At 36.9% G+C, this 18170-nt stretch overlaps 1 protein-coding gene across 1 annotated transcript; it reads left to right on the top strand.

The window, feature by feature from the left end:
• Window positions 1-525: 525 nt before the first annotated feature.
• On the top strand, window positions 526-17753 carry LOC147410395 (uncharacterized). The gene is made up of 7 exons (XM_086434894.1): window positions 526-2473; window positions 3904-4337; window positions 5160-5321; window positions 6661-6736; window positions 14126-14281; window positions 16008-16175; window positions 17227-17753. Exons 1-6 carry the CDS (start codon window positions 611-613, stop codon window positions 16128-16130), a joined length of 2814 nt encoding a protein of 937 aa, XP_086291020.1. The 5' UTR covers window positions 526-610; the 3' UTR covers window positions 16131-16175; window positions 17227-17753.
• Window positions 17754-18170: the final 417 nt, after the last annotated feature.

Raw genomic sequence — 18170 nt, 5'->3', positions numbered from 1 at the left:
TTGATCATACTCATCTCCATCGTCATCATCATCTATTTGATTTAAAAATTACTAGTTTTGGTAAGTGAAACAAGTTTTTTTTTTTTAAATTGATCTATAAGAGATGACCGTAGTTAAAGGGCATGTCATTAATTATAAAACATAGGAATTGCTCAAATATTTTCAAATAAATATGTTTATTTAAACAAAAATCATTGAAAGAGTAATTATAGTATTTTCGCTTCAAAAATCATTTTTAGATTAATATTTGATAAATTGGGTACTAAGGAGTTCATATTTTTTTAGAAGAGATTTTTTGTTACATATTTTTAAAAAATAGGTCTTTGCGATAATTGTTCATAATTTTCTATTGAAAAAAAAAATAGAGGACATCCAAAGGTGCCAAATTTGGTAGATAAAGAAATGAATCAATACTTAAGATTAATTGATAGTTAACGACACACATAATTTAAATCGATATAAAAGCACCAAATCATTTACCCTAATTTGCGCGGGAAAGCCAAGCTTCTTTTAGAAGCCATGACACACTGACCGCGGCGCCACCTTTTCCTCACTCACTCATCCTTTGTGTCTCTCCACTCTTCTTATTTATTTCTTCTGAAACTAGCAAATGACGATCTTAAGATCTCGAGAAATAGTTCCCAAGTGTCATCCCAAAACCCTAAAATCTCGCAAAATCGAACCCTCGACTCCTTTGATAATCCAAGAAAAAGCTAAACCGGATTCTACAATGTTGTCTTCAACTCCTTCTACTGAACCTAAACCAGAGCTTCTAGGATCGAGGGTTGTTTCGGATCCCAATTCTTCTTCTTTGAGGATCGGTGTGAGAAGGAGTCTTCGATTGCAAACTGCTTTGAAATCGAAGATCGCAATGGATAATGATCCGGGTAAGATTTCGATTACTTCTGTGGAAAATAGTGTGGATTTGATTGTAGATGATGAGAGTAGGAACGGTGAGGATTCAGATGAGAAGGGAAACAATCAAGGGAAGAGAAACACTAGGGATTCGAGTTTGGGATTGAAGAAAGGTAGGGCTTTTGATTCCGTGGATGATGATCCGGGTAAGATTTCGATTACTTCTGTGGAAAATGGTGTGGATTTGAGTGTAGGTGATGGGAGTAGGAGCAGTGAGGACTCGGACGAGAAGGGGAAGAATCAAGGGAAAAGAAACACTAGGGTTTCGAGTTCGAGATTGAAGAAAGGTATAGTTTTTGATTCTATGAAAAAGAAGGAAAGTGTTTCAAGGGAGAGGACTAGGGTTTTTGATGGACTGGGCTCAAATGGAGATGGGGAAAAAGAAGAAGTAGCACTGGATTCTGTAATTTCGAAAGTCGGACCAAGGCGGAGAAGTGAGAGGCTTGGGAGTTCTACAAAGGGGCAAGGAAAGAGAAAATTGGAGTTTGATCTTAATTCACCGCCTTTGGATTTAGGGAATTCTGATGGAAGTGACAAAGGGTTCTTTAATTTACGATCAGGAGCAAGAATTTCCAAGAGAAAGATTGAGGGAATTAGGGTTGATTCAAATGGAATCGACAATGTTGGTGAGAAATTAGCTTCAAGTGAGAGAGAAAGTAAAGAGAAAGATAAAGAAGGAGAGCGAAAATTTGCTGATGCAATTGAAGAAGATGATGATGTGGTAATATTGGAAGTAAACCCGAACACAATTGCCGATGAAATGGGTCCTTCAAATGTGAAAAAAAGATATACTAGAGAGGAAAAGGGGAAGGGAAGATTGATTAAGGATACTTGGTTGTCGATCGGTATAGATCCCGTGGAATTGGACTTGAAACCTGAAGAAGAGAATTTACTCGAGGATGCGGTTTCGGGTTTAATTCCTGATGCGGCTTCAGGTTTGGTACAATTGCAGGAAATTTCAGCAGTGGAGCATGAAAGGCAGATTGCGAAGACGAGAGTTAGGATGAAGGCGATGAGAAGAAGGTTAGATAGGGGAAGGTTTCAAGATGCAGCCCGACAAAGTGCGTCTCGTTTCGCTCATTTCCAACCTGAAGACGAGGATTACATTGCGCCATTGCCAGAACCTAACGAGGAAATCGAAGATTGGCCCGGTCCGTTTTCTACTGCAATGAAGATTATTAGGGACAGAGCCGCAAAACAGAACGGTCGACAGATGAATTCCACTTCAGGTGTGACCAATCCTGCACCGGTGATTGAATGGAAACCCTCGAATAATGAAGGACAGAACCGTTCAAGGCCCTTGGTTCCCTCGCTGAGAGATCTGTCCATGAACATTCTTGCTAAGAATGCTGAAGCTATCACATCGCTCAAAGATGTCCCGGATGGCATGAGAAATAAACTCAGTCAGTTACTATGTGATTCCCGGAGGATGGATTGTCATTTTGTTGACCTCCTTGGTCGTGGGTCTCCTTCGGAGATATGTGTAAAGGATTGTTCGTGGATGACAGAGGAAGAGGCCACTAAAATTTTTGGGGCTTGTGACACAAACAACTTAACTGTACGTTATTCTTACTCTTTTGATGGCTTTGATTTCTTGTACCATTGTTTTGTTTCTATGTTTAAACTATAAGAATGTTTCTTAGATGAAGCCCCTGAAACTGTACAATTCTCTATCTTTTTTTTTTGATAAGTACAATTCTCTATCTTATGCAAGAGAATGTTACTCTATACAATTTCCATGTTGAAATTATAATAATGTGGGTTGTATGTTTAGTAAGTAGTGTGGCAGTTGTACTCTATTTTTCAAAATGGTTCTCCTTCCTTAATCACCTATTTATTTCTATGTCACCCTTTAGTTTACTAGGATCAACACATTTAGCTGCACAATTATTTAAATTTTATGCTGAATGGCTCATAATCATTCGATTCACTTTCTTTTCCAAAATGGTTCTCCTTTCTCAACCACCTGTTTATTTCTCTGTCACCCTTTAGTTTACCAGGACCATCACATTTAGCTGCACAAATAGTTAAATTTTTTGCTGAGTGGCTCATTGTCACTTGATTCACTCTATTTTTCCAAAATGGTTCTCCTTTCTTAATCACGTATTTATTTCTCTGTCACCCTTTAGTTTACTAGGATCAACACATTTAGCTGCACAAATATTTAAATTTAATGCTGAATGGTTCAGTCGTTTGATTCGCTCTAGTTTTCAAAATAGTTCTCCTTTATTAATCACATATTTATTTCGATGGCACCCTTTTGTTTACTAGGATTAACATGTTTAGCTGCACAAATGTTTAAATTTTATGCTGAATGGCTCATAGTCACTTGATTCAGGCATGAAACAAATGATATTGGTTTAATGCATTCCTTGTAGACCTCAGATGGTGAGTTAGGATAAAGTGATAAACTAGTTAATTAGTTCACTACATCAGCATTATTACCAAACAGGAGCTTATCCTTGTTATTGTGGTCATGTCCTTAATTTTGTTCCATTCAGAGAATGAAATCTAGCAACTTGTGTTATTTGGCGACACATAATATGCATTTTGAGATGCCTATCTTTGCTCAAGAATGGGATGCTTAGCTGGAAATTTACTCAGTTTACTACATGTGGTCCCACACAAATCAGAAATCCTTTTGTGTTGCTCTTTTAAAATTTTGTCTGCCAATAGCCAAATCCCTAAACTAGCTTTTGCAGCAATCATTTGGCCCAGTTGTGGCAGTTATTTGAAATGATACTCTTTTGGAGGGCTTGCTGAGATGTCTCTCTGAGATATCTTGCCAAGTCTTCAAGATGGGTACATTTTTTCCTTTCTTTAAGTCAACAAGACTGAGACGTTGATATTTTTGTTTCAATGCCATTTTTTAATTCTCTGTGGGCTGGATCTTACACGATCTGCCTAGTTTGTCGTTTTTAGACTATTAGATTCTTCTCACATATAGCATTCTGGCTGATCAAACTTTGTCTCATTTGGTGAAATTAGGTTCTACAACTCGACCAGTGTGGACGCTGTATGCCTGATTATATATTGCGTGCTACTTTAGCCCGTTCACCAAGTAGTTTGGCTGCATTAGTTTCTATATCATTGAGAGGTGGATGCCGCATTACAGATGTTGGACTCAATGCACTTGTTGCTTCAGCACCTGCCCTAAGGTCTTTAAACTTGGGCCAGTGCTCCCTTCTAACCTCAATTGGGATCAACAATGTTGCTGATTCTTTGGGAACAGTACTGAGGGAATTGTATATCGATGATTGCCAAAGCATAGATGCAATGCTAATTCTCCCTGCATTGAAGAAGCTAGAACATCTGGAAGTGTTGTCTGTAGCAGACATTCAAACTGTTTGTGATGCTTTTATCCATGGTTTCATTACTGTATGTGGCTCAAATATGAAGGAGCTTGTTTTGGCCAATTGTGGGTAAATTCCTTGATTCGTTATCCTCGTACATTTAAGGGGATTTCTCTTTAAAATTTCCCGTATTACCTAATATGATTTTATAAAAGAGTGAGTATCTTGCTAAAAAAAAATTCATTTATTTTGGTTTGAATTTTTGTTTCCTTTTACAAGCAAATTTTGGGGGCATAATATATTTCGTAGTAATTCACAAATTTGAATTTTCTTATGGGAATTTAACATATTCTGAGCATAATATACCTCATTCTGTATTGAGGTTGGTTTCCTCGACCTCCTTTTGATTGTATTTTCTATATTCATAAAAAAATAGTTATAAAAAAAGAACAGAAAAGAGAATTGATTTTCAGAGAATGTGTTACTCTTCTGCAACAGTTTCATCATTTAGGTTCCATAGTACATTTTTCTGAATGACAAAACATGCTGTGGAAGAGGTAAAATTTCTCTAGAAAAGCCAAAATTTCTTAATAATACTAGAAGGTGGCATGTGCAAATGCACATGTATCTGAAAGGCTTATTTGTAATTTAAAATAAAAATTAAAGGATGGTTTTGAAGATTACATAGTAAAAAGGATTTTTTTTTTTTTTGTAATTTTTAAAACTAACCAACATGATTTTAGTGATGCGTGATTGCAATTTTCTTGTTTTTTGACCAAAATGACCATCATTATTTTAAATTTAAATGTTAAAGTGGGGGGATTTTTGTAATCCAAAATTTGGTGTCAAACCACTTCTACTCTGCCTCCTCTCATAATCACATTATAGTCGGAAAGATGCATATAGTCTCACCATCCTTTAATGTTGCCAAGTGCTTTTCATTGGATGCAGGAAATTGACTGATACTTCCCTGAAAGTCATTGCTGAAAGTTGCTCTGGATTATGTGCTCTAGACCTTGTTAACTTGCACAAATTGACTGATGTTGCAATAGGTCATCTTGCTAATGGATGTCAATCAATTCAAACACTCAAACTTTGTCGCAATGCATTCAGGTTTTTGATACTTCTGGATATAGTAGTTTTCACTTTACAGATTCCATGAATGCATGATCTATATCAATCTTCATGGATGATTGAGGCGGTTTGCGAGTGTCCAAGTAGCTAACAATAACCTGTTAAGAAGAAAACAAACTATCTTACTCTTATAGCTCTAAAATTTATATTCTGTTTCCATACGCTTGCCATTAATCAAAAAGTTAACTTGGCATTTCATCTGCCCCATCTGTCTCCATGTCCATCAATTTTTTATATTCACCCGTAAATTGGATTGGGACATTTCAGTTATATCGATAAGAGAAAAAAGTGAATACATTAAATAACCTTTAGGGATTGATTTATTTGCACATTAAAATGTTTAATTTTTGTTATCTAGCATTCACCTCCTAAGTATTCGATGGTCTTCCTCTTGTATGCTGAATTAGATTTTTGGGGCCCTTTTGCATTGGTATCAAGCTCATTGGTGTCATTATGCTATGTTGAAGGCTTTAGTTCTATCAATGGGTGTCCAGTTACTTGTATGGCCCATGGAATTCAGCAAATATATAAGAAATTAAGAATAATTTTGATGTATCTCTAGAAGGGTTATTATCATGTCTAATAAGAGTATTGACTAGTCATATGAGAAGGGTTATGTGGTGGGTTTTCTAGACCTTGAAATATTGGCACTACAGAGTTTCAAATGGAGGATTGGGTTGTCAGATTTTAGCAACACTTCTGATTCGCTTGCCTGACAGAGTTTTTCGACTATTTTTTATGAACTGGTAGTCTATGCCCCACGCACATTCCCCTAACATGTATTCTGAAACCTCGTGTGTGAGCTACATTGCTTCCTTTTTTGTGGTGTGTCCCCATTGTTTTTGTTCGTTTATGAGTGCGTCTAACCCATTTTATCCTAGTCACTAAACTTCACATGTTATAAAAATGATTCCAGAGTGATGTTCGATCGAGGTACTTGTCCTCTTACTTCTTGGCTGGTTACAACTTATTCTGAAAGGATTGTATGATAACCATCATTCAAAATTATGTACCGTTTTGGCAGAACATCCCAGTTTCAGTGGAAACCATAACAAAACTTTGACCCTGAAACATTGAATGTCTCAAAAAATTTCGGTTGAGACTATCGATTTTTCTCCTGTCTGAAACATCGCCTTGAACTGAGGTTTTATACCTTGAAGATAACTGCATGGTTTTATTATAGTCATGGGTTAGTTAATGTAGTCTTCACTCTCATGCGGTTCAAGTTTTATGTCCTTTGATTTTCATTTTTCTGTTAATTATCAATTTTTTTCCCTCTTTCTGTCAAAGTAACTGTACAAACTTATTTGTGTGACAGTGATGAATCTATTGCTGCATTTCTCGAAGCCTCTGGGGAGTCCTTAAAAGAACTTTCACTCAATAATGTTAAGAGGGTATGGCAATTACGTGAAGTATTGTGTTTCTTCTTGATTTTTTGTCTATTTATAAATCAGAAGAAACTTGCTGTTGTCAATATGTAGATATAATTATAATATGGTTATTTTTTGTTTCCCTTTTCACAAGTTCTCATCATTTTTCTCGTTTTTTCGTATCATTATAATCTGGTTTGATTTAATAACTAGACCTGCTTTACCCTTCCCCATTTTTACCATCATTATCAAAGTCCTTGTTTAAACTAAAAACTTAATGTAGTTTTGTTCCTATAACATAGAGAACCGTGAGAATTCTATATATGTATCTCATATTCTCTTCCTGAAATTGCAAGATCCAATTAAAGTCACCAGACAGACAATCAAGCTTTTCACTGTCATTTTCTTTTTAAATTGAAATCTATGATTGTATCTTTGTGTGGCCAAAATTGGATTGTGAGATGTCCTGACCAGCTCAAACCTGCCCCACTTTACCTTTGTCTAGGGTTTCATTGTCTAGCATGCAGGATCAAGATGTTCAACATTTATGTTTGTTAAGAATATGAGCTGGCTACCTATAATTATAAAAGAAGACCATGTGCTGTCCTTAGAACAGACTTCTAGGCCAAATGGTTCCTTTAGGTCCAAACTTCACTCTTGTGCTCCTTTTATGTTGCGATGCAAGGTTTGCCTACAAAACTATAGTGATGGAAATCACCAACACCTCTTCTTACGTCTCTGAAGATTTAGGGAAGGGACTGCTGCATTCTAGGACTGATTTGTTCTAAGACTGGTAAATTTCTTCAAATTAAAAGGCTGTGTTGTCACAAACTACCCTAGTTTACCTCTGGAAGTTGTCCTATAGGACAACAATTGAACAACCACTTTGAGTCTCTAGCTTACAAATTGTGGATAAAGTGAATAAGAGCATAAGGCTTCTGTTGTTGATAGCAGCAGGGAATCTCTTCAGCTCTTGAAGCAATTGGACATCTACTCAAGAATTTTTTTTAAAATTTTTTTTGTCGAGGTTTGTTAGTGGGATTTTCTACTAGTAAATCTCAGGAAGATGGAACAAATTTATGGCACTGAAAGACTTCTAACATTCATACATTTTCTCTACATTAAATTCATGACACGGAAAGATTTCTAACATTCATACACTTATCCCTACAAATTTTTTTTATGTGTAAAGAAATTGTTCACCAAGAAAGAAGAATAAATAAATTGGAAGGGTGCTGTGATAACCGTCCTTAACTCTAAGACACTCGAGGCCCACCCCACCAACTCAATTGGTACTGATTTTCATAGAATCCTATTACTAGTGTCAAAGGCCCATGGTTGCCATCTTTGGAATAAGTTGATGGTATAACTTGTTTACCTCTCACGGAAGTTCCTTGTTCCTTGCTAGTAATGGAAGGTAATACTACTCTGAGCTTGAGATTGACATTTTAGCAACCTAATGGTACGTGCTACAACAACCAGGCTACTCAGTTTCAAAATTTTAATATCATAAAAAGCGTCTTCTTAGAGTCTAACAAAATAAATGTGCTATTTGAAACATAATCGAGATAGGTTTCTTCCTGGAATTCTTTCTTCACCAACATTAAGTCCTCTCCTTACACCAGAAGAATTTGAGAGGAATAAAGTCAAGTCTCAATCTGAGAGTTTGGTAGGAATTTATAATAATAAAAATAGTCAAAAGACAAAACTGCCCTTATATATAAGAAATAAATAAAAAACTATTAAAAAAAAAAAATTAGAACTAAAATAACAACTAGATTATTTCCAATCCCCCTCAAGCTGAGGCAAATATATTAAACTTAACTTGACAAGGTGAGAATTAGTGATAGAAGGACCAACATACTTTGTAAGCATGTCGACAAATTAATCTGAAGAAGGTATGAAGATTGTCTGAAGATCACTAGATCGAACTTTCTCCCTGAGAAAATGAATATCAACCTCAATATGCTTAGTTTTTACGTGAAGATCTGAATCAGTAGCAAGCATGATAGCAGATTTGTTGTCACAGAATAAAGTAGAAGAGCCAGAAACATGAAATCCCAACTTTGTCAGTAAAAATCGAAGTCAAAGTAGGTCACATGTGCCAAGGGCCATAATACGATACTCAGCTTCAGTAGAAGAACGAGAAATTATATTCTATTTCTTACTTTTTCACGAGATAAGGTTATTATCATAAAAAATGCAGAAATCAGAGGTAGATTTCCTATCTGTGAGAGAACCATCATAATCAACATCTGTAAAACAAGAAAAATGAGATTGAGTAGTGAAAGAGTAAAAAAATCCAAGACCAGGACAAGATTTCAAGTAGCAAAGAATACGATAAACGACATTAAGGTGAGAAATACGCGGAGTATGCATGAACTGACTGGCCATACTAATAGCAAAGGACAAGTCTGGTCTAGTGTTGGTCAAATAAATCAGACGACCTACAAGGCTCTGATAAAAAGAAGGATCTGATAAAAGATCACCAGAGTCGATCTGAAGACGATGATTCTGATCCATAGGGGACGAAGCAGAACGACAACTAAGCATTCCAGGGTTCTGAAGAAGATCCAATGTGTATTTACACTGAGATAGCGAAATACCACGGTTAGAGCTGGCCACTTCTATCCCCAAGAAGTACTTGAGTGGATCCAAGCCCTTAACCTCAAAAGCACGACCCAATAACATCTTAACTCTATTAATCCATTGTGCATTATCACCAATCACAATAATATCATCCACATAAATCAAGACAATGGTACAACGACCATCAACTCCTCGACGAATAAAACAAGTATGATCTGAGTGACATCTAGAAAATTTTATAGATAAAATAACCTCAGAAAAATACTGAAATCAGGTTCGCAGGGACTGTTTTAGGCCATACAGAGATTTAAGAAGGCGGCATATCTTTTCAGAACACTCCCCCTGAAGACGAAACCCAGGAGGGGGATCTATATAAATAATCTCAGTCAAATCACCATTCAGAAATGCGTTCTTCACTTCAAGTTGGTGAATTGGTCAGGAGTGACATGCAACTAAAAAGATAAGAAGTCGAATAGTGGAAAGTTTGGCAACCAGAGCAAATGTGGCACTAAAATCTTTTCTAGGAGTTTGTGTAAACCCCTTAGCAACGAGGTGTGCCTTATACAGATCAACAATCCTATCGACGAGATATTTCACAGTGAAGACCCATTTACAACTAATGGTCCACTCCCCAGATGGAAGGATAGCAAGTTTCCAAATATTATTTTTCTACAAAGCATCCTTCTTAGCAGTCATAGTTCTAGTCCACTGAGAATCGCGCAAAGACTCTGATATGGACCGAGGAACGCAGATAGAATCAATGGTTGCAAGGTATGCCTTGTACGAGGAAGAAAGATCCTGATAAGATACAAACTGGGCAATAGGGTGATCAGTCACACACCCTCGCTTACCTTTGCAAATGGCAATAGGCAAGTGAGAGTCAGAAATAGAAGGGGTAAGGACAGGTATATGTGTAGAGGTAGGAGGCGATGTACTTGAATCCAAAGAAGAGGTTGGCATAGGTGGAAGAGAGTGAGAGCGACGAGTGTAGACCTTAAGCGTCGGCAATGATGGAGAAAAGATTTGAGAAGGCAATACTATAGGAGACGGGTCCTGCAAGATAGAAGAGTCCTGCAAAGTAGATGTGGCACGAAAGTATGAAACATTTTCAAAGAAAGTAACATCAGGAGTGTATAACATGGTGAGAAATTAGTTCGCAACACCGATATCCTTTTGACATAGAAGAACACACCGAATAACTTTATCATCCACTTTCGTGCGGTTAGGGATTCTGTCCAGAACAAAACACGTGCACCAAAAGACTCAAGGTGTAATGGTGAAAAATATACTATCAGGTTGAAGGACATGGAGGGACACTTGTCCCTTTAAGGTGCAACTCTGGATGTGATTAATAAGAAAAGTCGCAGTGAGGATTGTCATATTCCAATATGCATTAGGAACATGCATTCCTCGAAGAAGACATCGAACAATATTCATGAGGTGGCGATTCTTACGTTTCGTCATCCCGTTCTGCTCAGGAGTATAAAGACAAGTCAACTGATGAAGTATACCTTGCTCATGAAGATGTGAGTGAATCCCATCAGATATATATTTCCCTCCATTATTAGACTTAAGAGATTTAATGGTAATATTGTACCGAGTCTGAATCATTTTAAGAAAATTGATAAAGATAGGGAGCACTTCAGAGCGATAATGCATCAGATAAACCTAAGTACAATAAGAATAGTTATCAATAAACGTAACATAATATCTATGACCATTAAAAGCAGTAAGAGGGGAAGGCCCCAAACATCAAAATGAACTAAATCAAACATTGCATTAAATTGATGCATACAAGGAATATAAGTACGCGCGTTTAGAAAGTTCACATGGAGCTCTGAAATTTATGGTCACTACAAACATTTTTTAAAGTAGGAAACGAAGAACATAAGTGTTGAAAATTGGCATGTCCTAAACGAGCATGACATAAGTTTAGAGTTTGAGATGAAAACATGTGACTCCCAGAGGAAGGAAGCACAAAAGTTGGAATAACAGTAGGTTGAGATTGAAACAAGTATAGCCCATCCCTCTCATAACCCATGCCAAAAATCCTCTTTGAAATCAGGTCCTGAAAAATACAGTGAATAGGAAAAAAATAATTGAGCAATTTAGAGATTTAGTAATACTACTCATAGAAAAAAGATTGAGAGATAGGTGAAGGACATGAAACACACAATTTAGTGAAATCCTAGAGGATAAGGGGATGATACACTTGTTGTGGATAGGTGTAAGAGATCCATCAGCAAGGAGAACCTCCCTATGAGTGGTAAGAAAATAGAAGAAGTAACATGGTTAGATTCACCGGTCATGTGATTAGAGGCACTGGAATTAATAACCCATGTCAGAGGATCAGAGCCAGACTGGGTGACATGAGAAACAGATGTAGTAACAGAAGTTACAGTGGAAGAGGAGTGAGTGTGAGCAAGATTTTGATTTCAGATAATAGTGGCAATCTGAGTCTGTAATTGTTGCAAGTCAATCGTGCCAAGTGAAGGAGGATCAATGAAAGGAATAGATGATGACTCCACTATAGTGGCACGAGGAGCCGACTGTCCCAAAGACGAAATGGAGGGAGAACGTGGTATCAAATGAGGATAGAGCTGAAAGTAACGGGCCTTCTCATGGTCAGTTTTTCCACAATGACTGCAAGTAGCCATTCCCTTTACCACGACTATGGCTACCAAGATTACGATTTCCTGGTCCAGGGGTACGATAGTCAAGAGAAATTTGAGTTGGCAACTAAGGCTATCTAATCTTTAGTTGGAGCAGAAAGAATGCCAAGGACTTGAGTCTGAGTACGAACAATACTACGATGACGCTCATCATTGTCAATGGTCGCAAATATCTCAAATAGAGAAGGTAAATGAGTGGTGTTGAGGATCTGTGTCCAAAGTGTCTCAAGCTCAAGACGTAGACCCATAAGAAACTGGTAGGTTTGATATTGAGCAATCCTCTTAACTACATGATCGGTTGCCTCTGAAGACAATTTAGTCATAGACTCATAATGAGAAAGTTCCTCCCAATGTGATTGAAAGAATCCAAACTAGTCTGCTACACTCTGAGTCCCTTGGGTAGTCTGGGTAATGTCTCGATAAAACTCACAAATCCTCGAGTCATTCCTGGCATGTGCTTATGTTTGAGTAAGTAGTGACCATAAAGATAGGATAGTCTCATGGTACATGAACATTGTATAGATGCGTTGCTCCATGGAGTTTAATAGCCATACAAGGATACTGCAGTTGTCGATCTCCCTTGATTCAAATTTAAATCAATAAGTGGTGGTTTAGTAATGGTCCCAAAAAGCTATCCAGATTTCCCTCTACCACCTAGGTAGAGTCGCACATATTGAGACCATGACTGAAAGTTTCAACCATCGAGAAGAGCAGCGGTACTTAATTGGGCTGAATAGTTAGACCCAAGTTTTGTAGTTAAAATCGTAATTGCTTGTTCCGAAGACATTGCTTTGGTTTGAAGGGAGGTCTGAAGCAAAAATTTGGAGGGCAAAAAAAAAAAAAAATTTTTACGGGCACCCTAGGTGCAATCGCAAGCTTCTCTAGGCTGTGCAGATGTTGCCATAGGTCTTCCAATAACTGTCGCAGGGCTGTTGATCCTCCCAATGTTGTCGTAAGGCAGAAGTTGAGCAATGGTTGCTGTTGCAGGCTGTAAAGCTCCCAAGGGTTGCTGTCTTAGGTAATAAATCATCCCAACAGTACTCCCAGTGCTGTTGCAGGGCAGAATCCTACCAGCAGTTGCTGTCGCAGCACCAAAAAAACGGCCACTGCTGTGGCTTAGTTGCTGTCCCAGCACTCTCAGTGCTGTTGCAAGGCAGAATCCTACTAGAAGTTGCTGTCGCAGAACAAAAAAACAGCCACTGCTGTGGCTTAGTTACTGTCCCAGGTTTAGTTGCTATCACACACCACAAAAACAGCCACTTATCGTAGTGATTATCACGGAAAAAAAGTTGATTTGAATGAACAAACCCTAACATAGGGTAGAAACACAGCGCAGAAAGATTATCGTAGCATGTGATAAAATAAAAAAAGAAAATTAAAAGACCCTCGAAGGGTAGAAGATCGAATGAGGCTGCTCTAGGTTGGGGTTTAGTGAATAAAGAGAAGGAGAGGAACCAAGGAAGGGGTCGGGGGGATTCCTTGGCTTTGATACCAAGAAGAAATTGAGAGGAATAAACTCAAGTCTCAATTTGAAAGCTTGACAGGAATTTATAATAATAAAAAGAGTCAAAAGACAAAACTGCCCTTACATATAAGAAATAAATAAAAAACTATTTCCAAAAAAACAACTAGAACTAAAATAACAACTAGATTATTTCCAATAACACTGTCTTACTATATTTGAGAAAGACAAAATAATATCCATCCAGTCCTATAGTTTTATCACTATCCCTCCCTCTAATTGTATTCCACACCTACTCCTTGAATGGTCTCACTGACAATAATCCAAATGTATTTCCTACCAATAAATCAACTTGAATTGGGGACTTTTTAATATTTTGCTACTAAAACTTTTAAAGATGAAATTGTAACCAATATAAGATTCAAAGTTGAAACCTATAAAGAGTATCACTTCCTTTACAAAACCTTGTCTTACATCCGAGGGAGATGAAAAATGCAGTGAGTTATAAAATGATATCTAAGGGGACAAAACACACACATTGTCTGTTATCTGTCAATGGTTTTGCTTGGATTCTGGTCCCTTCACTTTGCCGGCCAAGCTCTGACCAGCTCAGGCTGTAAAGCTTTTCACCTTTGGCCTTTTCAGCACAAAGTTAAGTTTACCTACGTTCTCATGAGTGATTTATTGCAGGTTGGCCACAATACAGCTATATCACTTGCAAGGTGTTCAAAAAATTTGCTAAGTTTGGATCTGTCTTGGTGCCGCAATTTGGCTGACGAGGCAGTAGGGTTAATCGTGGATAACTGTTCATCGCTGAGGGTGCTCAAACTGTTTGGATGCACTCAGGTAAGCGCTCCCGATCACAGGCCAATTATTATTTTGGCAAGCTAAATACTGGTTTACTGACCTATGAAACACGACTGGTATCAAAGCATGCTTTAAAATCCCTTCAAAATATTTTTGATTATGCTATAATGGCCCAGATGCATATTTTCAAGTATCTTTTTCAGTGTTACATCATGATAGATTTATGTAGCTTGTAATGTTACAAAACTTAATACAATAATCTTTGCTACATTTTACTATCTATATATTTTGTTGATAAACTGATAAGGAAACTGCTGAGGGTTGAAAAGTAATCAGTAGCACAGTAGGACCTGAGAAAACTTTTACATCGAAGTATGCTTACAATCACAGTGACCAATTTGGTACTTCATCATGTCAATACTGGTACAATGAGCATGTTTGATTATCAGGTGTCATACCATAGGTAAATCTTGGTGTTTGACTAGCTACAGGCATACCCAATATGCCTACTTCGTTGTAGGGCAGGTATACAGAATTTCCTGTCTGATGTAGATGAAATACTTATGTGGGAAATGATTATCATTTTGGAATGTCCAAAAGTTGCGTCATTCCTTAAATTATTAGCTGATGGAACTAACAAACAATCACCGATTTGAAAAAGCTACCTTTAAATTTGTCATAACCATTCTATGGTTTTAACTCTTAATTTTGCTTATGCTTGTTCTTTAGTTGCTATTTTCCTTTTTTTTGTTTGGGGGCTATCTCGGCCTCCTTTGTACTCTTCTCCTTTGATATTTATAAAATCTTTTACTTATTAAAAAAAGAAAAAAGAAAAAAGAAAAAGAGTAGAGAGATGGTCCAAAATTAATGCAATTTGTCTAATTGGTATAGTTTTCCTTGTTTCTCGAATTCACATGGTTACCCACATCTCTGTTTGAGGTTCTTTTTGTACTATGTCAACTTCCCAATTCATGTGCATGCTTTCCATGTCAATGGAATCAACAATTATTAGTATAGGGATTTTTCTAGGAATCGGGCTAGAAAATTTTCCAGATATTTTTACTCAGATTATTTTAGAGAGCTTCTATTGCCACACTAACTTTTGCTAATGCCAGCCTAATTCATATGTAAATCACTAATTTTATGGGGGCAAGACTCGAGAGTTCATCTTAGCACAGGAAACTTCTCGATAATATATAATAATATATTTCAACAATTTGAGCATGGAAAAATTTGTGATTGGAGGGTCACTGAATTTGTGTTTTTTGCATCTCATAAAAAGTGAATGGTCCAATAGGTGGGCTGCCTCCTGGATGCACCACTTGCAACAGTCTTACTGATCTGGTGGTCCCAACTATAGTCCCAGAGTTTATTTGGATTGACCAATCAATCTGTTTCCGAAAATTTTGATTCTTACTTCTAATATATTATGAAATGAATTCTAGCTCAAATTATGTAAGTAGAGCTCCTTTATGTCTTGTTTGTCTGTAGTATATGAGCAATATAAGGTTTATTGGATTAAGTGCTCTCAGAAGGACACTTGTTAATCAGAGGGCCAGTGTAAGCCTTTTAGTACTCATGCTAGTCCCACCTGCTTCCCTCTTAAAATATACCTAGGATTTCTCTGAATATGCCTCTCAATCAACACATGTTCGATGTATTATTTCTTTAAATGTTGGGAAATGATTAAATAATTTGAAGTAGGTAATCAAAGAAATTAATGTAGACTGATGTTAAGATGCAATGGTTTGTTGTTCCTTGACAGATTACAAACACATTTTTTAATGGCCACTCAAATCCCCTTGTGCGGATCATTGGATTAAAGTTGACTCCAATACTAGAACATCTCAATGTGCTTGATCGTCCGGAAGCCCCATTGCGTTATTAATCTGTGCCTTGGCATACATAATCCCAAAGTTTGCATGACTCCCAGGTGTGTGATGCTGTTAGTTTGCAATCCTTCTTGTTCAGAAAATACGCCTGTGTTTCTTTTTGAAAAGAAGCTCATGCTTAAGACATGATTTGCATATAGAAATCCCATAAATGAACCACCATATTTTGTATGAAAAATCAAGTCTTTCTACCCATTCAAATATGTAAACCAACAATGTATTCTTGACTTTATCTTCCCTGAAATGGTGCTTGAAGTTAGTCTCTGATTTGTTGTAGGGACATCCAGCTTCCTCTAAATCTCTGACGCTGGAATGTTTATTTTGCTAAATTGAGCAATCGAGATTAAACTATATTAAGGAAGATGATGTTGCAGAAAATGCAAAAATATCATTTATTTTTCTTTTGTAAATATGGATGATACTTACATAAATTTTTTTTGTCGAACGAGAAACAGTTTTGTGGTGATAGCTAGCTGAATGTTACAAGCTTTGTTACTTTAAACACAGTATTACAATAACATTGGTGAAAAGATAAACAATCTAACAACTCTCTTCCCTGGGGTTCCAAGTCAGTTTTTCCCCCACAAGACCTCTTTCAGCCATCCCAATTCCTCAGAAAACCTTTGCATTTCAAGACCAATGCAAGCATCATGAGAAGGAAGATGATCCCACATGAAGAACCTCCTACTCTGTGTATCCAGTTAGGATCAAACCTTGTAAAACTCTGGTCTAACTTACGTGATACGAAGATGGACACAATCAAGACCACTACCAGCAGTGGTAGCCAAGAAGCAACGTTGATGAACTGGACATCGTCTTCTGATTCGATTGATGGTTCTTGGTCAATATAAAGTGGTGAGAGCACAGCGAGAAGGGCCAAGCATATGGCCACTAGTTTCTCATTGGAAGAAGGCCTTCCACCCATACAACTATAGCTCCTTCGAGAACTGCATATGATGGAGAGGCCTTTTTTGTGTTCATTTACGCGAATAGTTATAGATGCTTCTGGCGTGTGCAATTACGATTATACCCCCATTAGTAAGAGATTCTTAATCTAATCTTGATTTTCTTTCTAATTTCTGTGTTTTGTAGGTGAGAGACCAACATTTTGGATTGTCCCGGCTAGCTATCCATTGCTAATCTTCTGGGTGATCGATCATAAACAACTATCAGAATTTCTTTTGATCTTGTCTGGAAAGAAGACTCGTCTGGGATTTCAAATAAGTTAATACTACTAATCACAGTTTATTAGAAGGGCTATCTGGAGAATCCTTCCAGAAAGTTGGAAGATTTTATTCCTGAGTAGATGATAGGATTTGGGCGTATTCATGAAGTTTGAGATATTGATGATGGATGGTGGGTGGTGGGTGGGGGGTGGGGTATCTGTTTTGGTGGAAAATTGAAAGATATTCTTTTCTATTAATCAATTGGAATCTGATGCTTTAATGAGTGGGAAAATCTTGTTTAGAAACACTCCTACCATTCAAATCAGTGCTCTTAAAATAACTATATTTTGACCGGTTTGGCAAATGAAAGCTGTTTTTGTTTAAAAAATTAGTCAAATTATCTGTTAATTCTTAGTATCAGTAATGAGAAACTAAAGTTTTCTATTAATAGAATGACTTTTTTTATTTGTTTGTCATTATCAATTATTTGAACGTATTACTGAAACCAAACAGCCAAAATCCTCAAAATAAATAATCAATTATGAAACCTCTAATTTTTATCAACCATGTATTCAAATATAATAGTGGTTATGAAATCATATAGCACCCAATCGTATATTTGGTTGCCATATGGTTGTAGAGCATAAAATTCCAAGACATTTGAAAAAAAAAAAAAAATCTAAATTAAAAAATTTCCAACCTGATCTAAACCATTAATTGTAGAGGGATGAGTTGTTGTTTGAATCAATGTGACAATCCACGTGGTCTAAATGGAAGCAATTTTTTTTGCTAAATGTATGGAATCGTTTAATTTCAAAGGTATTTGTTTAGTTGGAATGACAATAACCCATTAAACAAGTTCTCAATAAA

Source organism: Akebia trifoliata, chromosome 1 (genome assembly GCF_017979445.1).
Source record: "Akebia trifoliata isolate Shusen 1 chromosome 1, ASM1797944v1, whole genome shotgun sequence".
Classification (NCBI taxonomy): domain Eukaryota; kingdom Viridiplantae; phylum Streptophyta; class Magnoliopsida; order Ranunculales; family Lardizabalaceae; genus Akebia; species Akebia trifoliata.
The sequence above is the reverse complement of the archived record's forward strand: the minus strand, read 5'-3'. Positions and strand labels throughout refer to the sequence as shown.

What these genes read in the sequence shown, in the direction of transcription:
- LOC147410395 (XM_086434894.1), top strand. Translation starts at nt 611, where the DNA reads ATGACGATCTTAAGATCTCGAGAAATAGTTCCCAAGTGTCATCCCAAA. An exon ending in CACTCAATAATGTTAAGAGG is followed by an intron (nt 6,737 to 14,125) that starts GTATGGCAATTA and finishes GATTTATTGCAG; the next exon opens with GTTGGCCACAATACAGCTAT. An exon ending in AACTGTTTGGATGCACTCAG is followed by an intron (nt 14,282 to 16,007) that starts GTAAGCGCTCCC and finishes GTTCCTTGACAG; the next exon opens with ATTACAAACACATTTTTTAA.